Source organism: Charadrius vociferus, unplaced genomic scaffold (assembly GCF_000708025.1).
Source record: "Charadrius vociferus isolate BGI_N301 unplaced genomic scaffold, ASM70802v2 scaffold61, whole genome shotgun sequence".
NCBI lineage: Eukaryota > Metazoa > Chordata > Aves > Charadriiformes > Charadriidae > Charadrius > Charadrius vociferus.
This window is the reverse complement of record NW_009646945.1, coordinates 83,294-92,936: the sequence shown is the minus strand read 5'-3', so window position 1 is coordinate 92,936 and position 9,643 is coordinate 83,294. Positions and strand designations below refer to the sequence as shown.

At 43.4% G+C, this 9,643-nt stretch overlaps 1 protein-coding gene across 1 annotated transcript in view; it reads left to right on the top strand.

Annotated features, from left to right (window-relative positions):
* Positions 1–1,305, top strand: part of ADARB2 (adenosine deaminase, RNA-specific, B2 (non-functional)) — a 116,013-nt gene extending 114,708 nt beyond the window's left edge. Inside the window, exon 9 of the mRNA XM_009895085.1 lies at positions 1,145–1,305. Within this exon, the coding sequence (XP_009893387.1) occupies positions 1,145–1,305 (161 nt within the window). The remainder of the gene's footprint in view (positions 1–1,144) is intronic.
* The last annotated feature ends 8,338 nt before the right edge of the window (positions 1,306–9,643 follow it).

Here is a 9,643-nt window from a genome sequence, read left to right as displayed (position 1 = left end):
CCCCAAGACTGCTTTGCTGGTGCTTTTTCCTACAGGGTGCTATTTCCCTGGCTTGTAAGCATTGGGCTTTCACTTGTTTGCTCTAAGGCATTTTCTAGATTTTGATTTCATTCATATAATCATAGAATCATAGAATGGTTTAGGTTGGAGGGGACCTTAAAGATCATCAAGTTCCAACCCCCCTGCCATGGGCAGGGACACCTCACACTAGACCAGGTTGTTCAAAGCCCCATCCAGCCTGGCCTTGAACACCTCCAGGGATGGAGAATTCACAACTTCCCTGGAAAACTTGTTCCAGTGCCTCACCACCCTCAGAGTGAAAAGTTTCTTCCTAATATCCAATCTAAATCTACCCTCTTCCAGTGTGAAGCCATTCCCCCTCATCCTATCACTACGTGCCCTTGTAGAAATGTCACAGCCTCACTGTTGGTTCAGTACTGTTAAGATTTGGCAGGTCAGAGGGTTTATTTAGTTCTCCTGCAAAGCATCTCCCAAGCATCATCTCCTGAGGCAGCTCCCGGCAGGTGGCTCCGGTGTCCTGGTAGAGTGCTCGGTTTTCCCACACACACCAGCATGAATCCTGATGCCCAATTGAAACCTGCCCTGTCCTGGTCAGATTTCACAGCATCTCTTACTATAACACATTAAGAAGGGAAAAGGGGAGAGTGCAGGAGGGGACCTTCCTTCTTCTGTCTCTTGGCATTACTTGGAAGCACTGAGCTGCTCCACTTCCCGGGCTAAACTGAGCACATTCTTTAAAGATCCCCAGAAAGGATTTTCCCCCCTTTTTTTCCTAAAAAATCATCTTAACTGAGAAGTAGGTTTTCACCTTTGTAAAACACACCAAGATTTGCTACTGCCTCTGCCCACTCCAAGGCAAAGCTCTTTACCCCGTTCCTCTTCACAATGACTCGAAACCATGTCACAGGCATTTATTGCTTCCCTGTTTTTTTGTTGTTAAACCAAAAACAAACACACAAAGCACAGTGATAGTTTGTTTGTTGCTTATGAAATGTAGACAGGAAGATTATACAGCTACTGAAGCCTCCTGTTTCTTTTGGCTCGTCAGTTGATTTTTTTTTTATTATTATTTTATTTTTTTCCCCTTCCTTGATTTTTGTTCTGCAGCTGAGCACACGAATAGCAAGCCATGGAGACATGCCATCAGTGTACAGCGAGGCAAAGCTGGTGGCTCAGACGTACCAGTCTGTCAAGCAGCAGCTGTTTAAAGCGTTTCAGAAAGCTGGTCTGGGCACCTGGGTGAAGAAACCCCCAGAGCAAGATCAGTTCCTACTAACTGTATAAATCACTTGACACCTTTGCTACATGACCGGATCAAATCAGCTGGAGAGAAGGCCAAGCAGGACGTGTGAGCCGAGAGAATCAAAGCAGTTTGAGATTTAAAAGCAACCTCCACAGGAGTATTTCATTTTAATTCTGTATTGGAAATACGTAAATAGAAATGTGTCTGATGCACTGAACTCGACTTTAGAAAACTGCTTTTTCATGGTCCCTTCCTAAGAATGTACCTGCCCAAATGATAATGGCACCCCCACAAAGATTCTGCCTTTCGTTGGTTTTTTGCTGTTGGTTATTACTGATTTGAGGCGTTAGCAGGCCACCTGTCTGAGCCAAAACAGAGTTTGTTTTCCCTCACACAATCAGTGCAAGAGTCATCACTGAATAATGGAAAATAATGAGCAAAGATGGAAGTACCCAGGCACACAGCATGGCAGCAGGTCTCAGAGCATCCATAATCATCCACAAATAAAGGTGTCTAACCTCTATGCAAAAATCATCCTGTTAGCTGCCTAAATCTGTGAGAAAGAATTTGGACCTCAAAGATACGCAGCGTTTTTAAACTCCGTTTTCCACTGCTGGCTCAGAGCACGAAGCTGGGCATCAGGACTCCCTTGGGTTTTAGACTTATTCCCTCTGACACCTTGGACAAACCACTTCCCACCAAATCTTCAAATCTGGCCACAGGTTTTGCACGCTGCAGATTTTAATTATCCAGGCCCCATTCATCACACATGACCTTTAGACACCAGCCAAGATGCAGATGCTCTTCAGGAGGGTGATCCAACCCTGCGCTGCCCGTGGAGGTGCACAGTTCTGCAGGGGCTGGCGGTGAAGACCAGTGTGACGATGGAGGCAGCTCTCGAGCTTCAGGTAGCTGCCTGAATTCAGGCAGGCTGAAGCCAGGACCCAGAGCCTCAAATTTCAAAGCTCATGAGGATCCACAGCTTTAAATTAAGTGGATGTGAGCTCATGCTGTTCCATTCATCTGAAAAATTGCTGGGTTGGGTAGCCATAACCAAGATAACCCAAACTAGAGAGCACATTTGATACTTGGCTCTTTCCTGGCTCAGTTTCTCCATCTGTCAAATGGGGATAATAATAATTACCTGCTTCACATCTAAGGAACTTGGCAGGAACAAAGTGCTCTGGTCATATGCAACGGTGTAAGCCGGATTCTGTCACTCTTGCAGTGAGTTTTAGTTCCCCATATAGTCCAATCGACATAAGTGCAGCAGATGCAGCTACAGGCTTGGGTAATGTCTTACTCAATGTAAGAACTTTCAGATTCTAGCTCTGTGTAAATGCCAAGTACTATTATTATTATTATTATTATTATTATTCATGTTCATCTGCAGTTTGAAAAGCAGGTGGGGATTTTCAGTTAGTAGACAATTAGCACCTAACAGTTAAATATTTTCTTCATAACCATGGCTGGGTCTGATATAATCTCATCTTTGAACCATCCCAAACTTCATCAGAATGCGAAAGATACAGTCATGGGAGAACTGAGCTTTGATAGTCCCACTGCAGAACCAACCTTCGAACACCCTGTGTATTTCTTTCAGATTTTGGGTTTTTAAATGACAGGATTTGCGGGTATATAACTACTGTTTTCTTTTTATTCCTGTGATTCTCTTTAAATCTGTATATAACACGCTGCTACTGATTTGTGATAATTGTCTTGGTATTTTCTCAGAATTGTCAAGCTGAGTTACTTTTCAAACAACACAAGGCTCATATTTTTCCATGTAATTTCCTTTACACGGGAAACTGTTCCTATCAATAAAGATAGATGCTCTTTGTATAGGGTTTATCATGTTTGGAGAGCCATATACAGTAAATACATTGTTTATTGATGCCCACAATAGAATAGCTACAGTATTTTGATGAGATTTTATTTTTAGATTATAAACTACAAGATGTATCTATAGTGTCTTGTATAAAAACAATTGTGATAAACTAGAATTTTTAAATTAGATAAAACAAAGCTCTCCCTTCCAGAAACCTTTTCAGCAAAATAATACATTCCATATTAACTACCAAAAATATTTAAAAAAAATATCCTTAGAGTAGAAATATTTAAAAAAAAAACACAAACAAAAAACTGAGACGTTTCAATAATGGAAGCATTTTGTGGTAACCACTTTGTCAATACAATGACCACTTTGTCAGCTCTTCTGATTAGCATTCAGAATATTTTTGGCACCTTCTGGAGCTTCCTGATACCTCCACACAGTCCCATCCTCTAACGCAGCTGTCACTGGTGCAGACCTCCAGTGTAATCTGGGCAGCAAAGTGCCCAGAGGGGCAGCAGGCGGGTGGGGGATCAGGCTCATGACTGGAGGTGTGGGAGAAGCTGTGGGTGACGCTGGCAGTGGTGGTCCCAGGGGCTCCAGCTGCTCCCACCGAGGGAGAGAAACCACAGGGCAACCAGAGAGAAGGACAAGGTTTCTCATGCGGAGATCCATAAGGCAGGGGGAAGAAGTGTCTTCTACTTTTCCTCTCCGAGTTAGTCTTTATCTAGCACAGAAGAGACCTCAAGGCTCCTCCTTACATCTCCCTGTCCTCATCCACCCTCCTCCAGCCCTGGCACGACGTCAGCTCAACTAACGCATAAAGCTTCACTGGCCGGTGTTGCAGCTACTGTCACAGCAAAACACCGTTCCTGGCTATTTTTAAGGACAAAAAGAAAAGTGTGGTGGGATTGAATTATCCTTTGTTGCAAGAAATACATAAATGCAATCCTGGATTCAGCTGCCAGAAGGAATTTAGTAGGGGGAACCAAATCAAGTCCCCGCTGCAAGTGGGCATCACCTGGTCTCATTGAAGGCAATGGAGTTGCACCTGTTTGCACTAGGGTTGAATATGACCTTAAAAGTCTACTTCTCATTACGTGCAGCGATGGAGTGTGATGGGACCACATCCCGGAAGCACACATGACCTACAGGCAGCATTTCCTGAAGCAAAGGAAAACTTGCTCAGTAGTAATTCTTTAGTGAAGATTATGTACATAACACGCATGAGTGAATGGCAATACTGTACTAATGGATGTACATTTGTAATATTTGTAAAAAAAAAGAAACAAAAAAGACAACAAAAGAAAATAAATCTGAATTTACATATGTGAATTTGCTGCTAAGTTCTGTAAATTGCACTTCAGTGATACCTGATAAGTGAATGTTTCTGTTAAGTGAATAAAATGCCAAGTAAAATTGTTCTTTTGCTGTTTGTTGACCATTTTACACTGTCACTGAGCAATCAGTTTGAATGTGCTCCAAAATGCGAGTATGTATTTTTGTACATATCTACCATAGATCTATAGGCAACATGTTCTTATTTAGTTTGGATTTGATGCATCGTAGGAATCTCACACTTGTAGTGAGAGATGGATTTCCCCACTGGTGTGGAAGAAGCCTTACAGGAACACAGTCTTATCCTGGAAGAGTGAACTGGGTCCATCTCTAATTTGATCTTTCCAGATTACTCTCAGAGAGCTGTCTTAATAAAAATGAAATGCATTTTTGCAAACTCATACTGCATGGGACTTACTGTATAAAGCTGCTTAAGAAAACCAAAGTGATGACCAAAAGGTCTGAAGTCAGTGCATCTCTGCAGATGCCTTCTTCATTGGTGGAGTGGCCTTAGTTTATTCTTGCTTTAAACTATCAGTATTCAGCTACAGCAGACCAAAGTCACACTGAGCCCAAATGACACCATCTATGCAAAGTTTTAACATACATTAGTGTATAAGAATGACCTGGTGCCCTGAGATTATTTCCCTCGGCCAGTCCTCACAGGGTTCCTTGGTGTTACCAAAGCCTCCAAAGCCTTTCAGATGCACCCATTGTCAAAGTATAATCACAGTCTCTGTAAAAATTGTCTAGAAAGATATTTTCCTGTCCTCCTCCTTGTGAAGGTTTAGTTCCAGGACAAAACTGAGCCCAACATCTTACAGGGAGTCCCACCAGCTTGCTGGCTCTTTCCTTGCTCACAAAATCATAGAATCATAGAATCGTCTAGGTTGGAAGAGACCTTTAAGATCATCGAGTCCAACCATCAACCTAACACTGCCAAAATCACCACTAAACCATGTCCCTCAGCACCACGTCTACCCGTGTTTTAAATACCTCCAGGGATGGCTATTCCACTACTTCCCTGGGCAGCCTGTTCCAATGCTTGACAACCCTTTCAGGGAAGAAATTGTTCCTAATATCCATCCTAAACCTCCCCTGGGGTAACTTGAGGCTGTTTCCTCTTGTCTTATTGCTTGTCACTTGGGAGAAGAGGCTGACCCCCACCTCTCTACAACCTCCTTTCAGGTAGCTGTAGAGAGCGATAAGGTCTTCCCTCAGCCTCCTTTGCTCCAGGCTAAACAACCCCAGTTCCCTCGGCCACTCCTCATAAGACTTGTGCTCCAGACCCCTCACCAGCTCATGTCAAAGTCAGTGCTGGACACACAGGGACCATCCCATGGGTTTCATTCCCAAACATAGCAGGGCAGGGGCTACACATAGCTTTATTTTCAAGCTAAGACTTTGTTGCGGTTGCATTTCTTTAGCTTGGATCTATGTCATTAGGTATTTGGGTGGGATAAGGAGGAGGGGGGAGATGAAAGCATTTGCAGGGTGAAGTCGTCTGTGTGGAAAAAATCACTGTGAGCTCACCCAATTCCTCCACCCACAGTGGATTTTTGCCTTGAGTAATAAAAGCGACAGATTCTCAGTATTTATAAATCTCAAAGTGTATTTGCACACATAAATTTTATTGCTTTAACTGGATATAGATAAAGCAAACTCCATAGTCTCTCCCTCACCACAGCCTCAGACACAGCAGTTACTTCCCTACCAGTAAAAATGGTCATGGCAGAGTAACACTGTCCGAAAGAGAAAGAAGCTACACCAGCAGAAAGGCTGTTTATGCCACTATCCACCCTCAGAGTGATGAGCTTATCGTTGTTTTGGTGTCAAAAGAAGTAAACACCAAAATTCCTACCTTGGCAAAAACCGTGTGTAGCATCAGCTGTCCCTGCTGAGAGGCTCCAGAGGGGACGTGCTGAGAGCATCCCTGGTGCCAATGCAGGGACCAAGCACAGCTCAGGCCATGAAGGGCAAAGGGTGGAGGTGAAGAGGTCCCTGTGGGGCCTTCCCAGCAGCCTGGCAGCCCCTCAGCCCACTCCTGGGCAGTTTGGCCACGGCTGAGCTCGCAGCAGGCAGTTTCCAGCCTGTTTTCTCCTCCAAAAGTAGCTGTTACTGCCCGACCATAGCAGACACCGTGACACGATTTGGCTGCCGAAAACAACTACAAAGCAGTCATTAGGGTAAATTGTATGGATGGATTCTGTGTTTAATCTCATTAAGTTTAAAGGCTAAATACCAGAACTGCATTTAAAACTTTACAGGCGTACACCCCAGTGTCGTCAGGCACAGTTATTTCTTTTCCAACTGTATATTGGAAAAACAACAACATAAAACATGAACAAGCTGATATATCGACTAATAGAGGGCTTCAGAAAAGTGCCTGTTTCTCAAATAAAATAAATAAGTCCTCCTGCTGCAGTTAAACCTTGATGGCCATGCTTGTGTGTTGAAGAATGAAATAGCAATTTAAGAGCTTTTTAAGCCTTCTGATTCATTACTGTTGTGCCTACTTTCCAGCCCTGAGACCTGATTACTTTGGCTGGTTTCAGCTTGATCATGTGGATACACCAGTTTAGCTGGAAATCTGGGTGAAGTCAGAGAAAATCTGACACTTTTTAAAGGGTAGTGACAATCTGTTTGGGCACAAAAAAAACCCCAAAACCAACCCAATACCCAAACCAACACAAAGACATACAAGCACATGCACATGTATAAACACATGTGGTTTCTTAGTACTCCAAGGCCTCCTGAGTAAATAATGTGGCCTTGGAGAAAGGGGATTAATAATCATTGCTTTTTCAGCAATGAAATAGTTCTGCTCAAATGCTTCATTCAATCTGGCTTTCCTGGTAATTAAATCCTCTATTAGAGAAGTTTATGTTCTATTTTATCAACTTCTTTTGCAATACAGAATTACTTCCGCTAGACCATTAATGTCTTGTTCTGCTGTGGAGAGAAAAAGGTCCTGTTTGTTCTCCTCTGGCCCTGAACAGACGCCTTCACTGCCATGAAACGATCAAAGACAAGAAGAGATGGCTCCCTCCTTTACACCCAATGTTACCAAAACAACCTCCCCTAAAGAAAAATAAAGTTATGAGGAATGGTACATACTGTTGGGTCTGACCAGTTCCTCTGATAGACTAACTGGTGCCTACCTCTCCTTCTTCTGGGACCTCAAAGCCACATTAGCACATGCTGTACTTCCCATACCCACCAGGGAGGTCCTCTTCCCTCCCAGCACCACCAGTCTAACTACCCCTGGCCCTGCCTTCCTGCTAAGAGAACTGATGCCATATGAACCTTTTTTTTTTTTTTTGTGCCAAAACTTGGTTCCTAGCCCTGACACATCTGTACTCATTGGAAAACCAAAACCATCCATCACTGCCATGTGAGTCTTTGCATTAGAATTTCCTTGTGGTGGCTCAGCATTTCTCAGATCTATTTTTTTCATATCTGACCCAGTAACTCTTTGACCCTCTAACAAGTGGAAATACATTTGAAGAACCTCTCTCATCATTTGAAATATCTGCTGTACAAGTTCAGCTCTGTTTTCTGTGTGTGTGACTTTCCCAAAAATCTTTCTTTTATCTTCCTTTGATCTTCTTTTTCGGTTACTTAAGGGGTGAGGCAGAGATCAGAAGTGGCTAATATGTCCGTCTATTTGTCTCATTGCCTACTGGTCTCTCTTGAAGAACAGTGGCAAAAGTGAAGACTCAGTAATTTTAAAAAGAACTCCTTTTTTACTCAAGGGGTGATGCAGAGATCAATCTATCCCAAAAATGTCAGTGAAATGAACAAAAAAAATAATTTTGGATTACTACGCTATGGGATTGTCCAAATAAGGTAAAACTCTGCCACCTTACTGCAAACCCATTGACTTCCAAGGACTCAGACTAGTGTAACTGAGCAGAATTCAGTCTATGAAGGGAATAGGGTGGTTAAGGTCACATGAAAAAGGTACATGAAAACACTTCATCATTCCCTCTCCTTGTATTTTCAGAGTGTAACTCAATGATTTGCACCACTGAGCACCGAAGCAGGCTGCTAGTGTCTCTAGACAAGGCTGGCTGAAGATTACCCTGTGAAATGACATTAAACTGGTGAAGCGTTTTAGTGCTTATGGGATTGGCCAGGGAGTACTATACTTTACTCCTGCTGCTAATTTCTCTCCTCTTTTGTCATCCTTCTTCCAGTTTTCATGGGGGGAAAGCTCTATTCAGCCATTGCAGGTAAGATTAGACAGACCTTCATGGGAAGTTGGGAAGGACACTATAGCACGGTCCCCCACATATCACAGCAGTTCAGCACCTCTGTCCCAGGAGCAGGTCCATGATGTCATTTTAAGTTGTAGCTTTTTCTTTTGGTTTTTTTTTTTTTTTCCATAAGCATGCTAAGTTTCTGCTGCTGCATCTTTCTCCTTGCCAGCTCTTACTACAAATTTCCCTGACAGAAAGCTGCACGATCATGTCCCAGACCAACTGTTTTCGGTGTCATAGTGTCACCGAGGTCAGGCACTTTTGGGTTCCTCTGCTAGCACTGCTGAGTATCTGCTGCTAATATAGATAAACGTAAAACAACACATGGAGAAACAGTAAATCAAACTAAAAATACATCTTAAATGAAGCAGCTCTCTCCATCTTTTGCATGGAGGTTTGCAATAGCTCCTGACTCCACTGTTATTATTATTATTACTGGCTGACTAGTTTGATAGTCTTTCTATCCTCTAAGATGTCTTTTTTACTGCTAGAGGGGTCCTAAGCTGCACAGGGACAAGTTGCTGCAGAGGTGCTGGGTGTGGAAGTTACTCGGCTTGCCCCGTGTTGTCTTGTGCCTGCAGCCGCTGGAGAGCCACGCATGGTCCTTCGCCTTCACCCAGCCCTGCATGTCTTCTCCCCCCGCCTGCAACAGGGCTGTAGGAGCCTCCATCAGAGGTGATTAATTCATTATTGCCACCGATGATAAGATAGAACATGCTTATGAGTCATACTGGCCTTTAATATCTGCAAGCCAGAGAAAAGAAAACTGCATTAATTTATATTCATTAAAATAAATTAACAGACTAGAGCCCTTCAGTCCTTCGCATCCTTCTCCCCGAGCACTGGCAGCAGCAGCCTGCACTGGGGAAACGGCAGGAGCTGCCCAGGAAAAGCCAGCAAACAAAGCAGCCGCCTCCAGCTTGCCGGGGCTGGCCTTTGGTTTGCTTT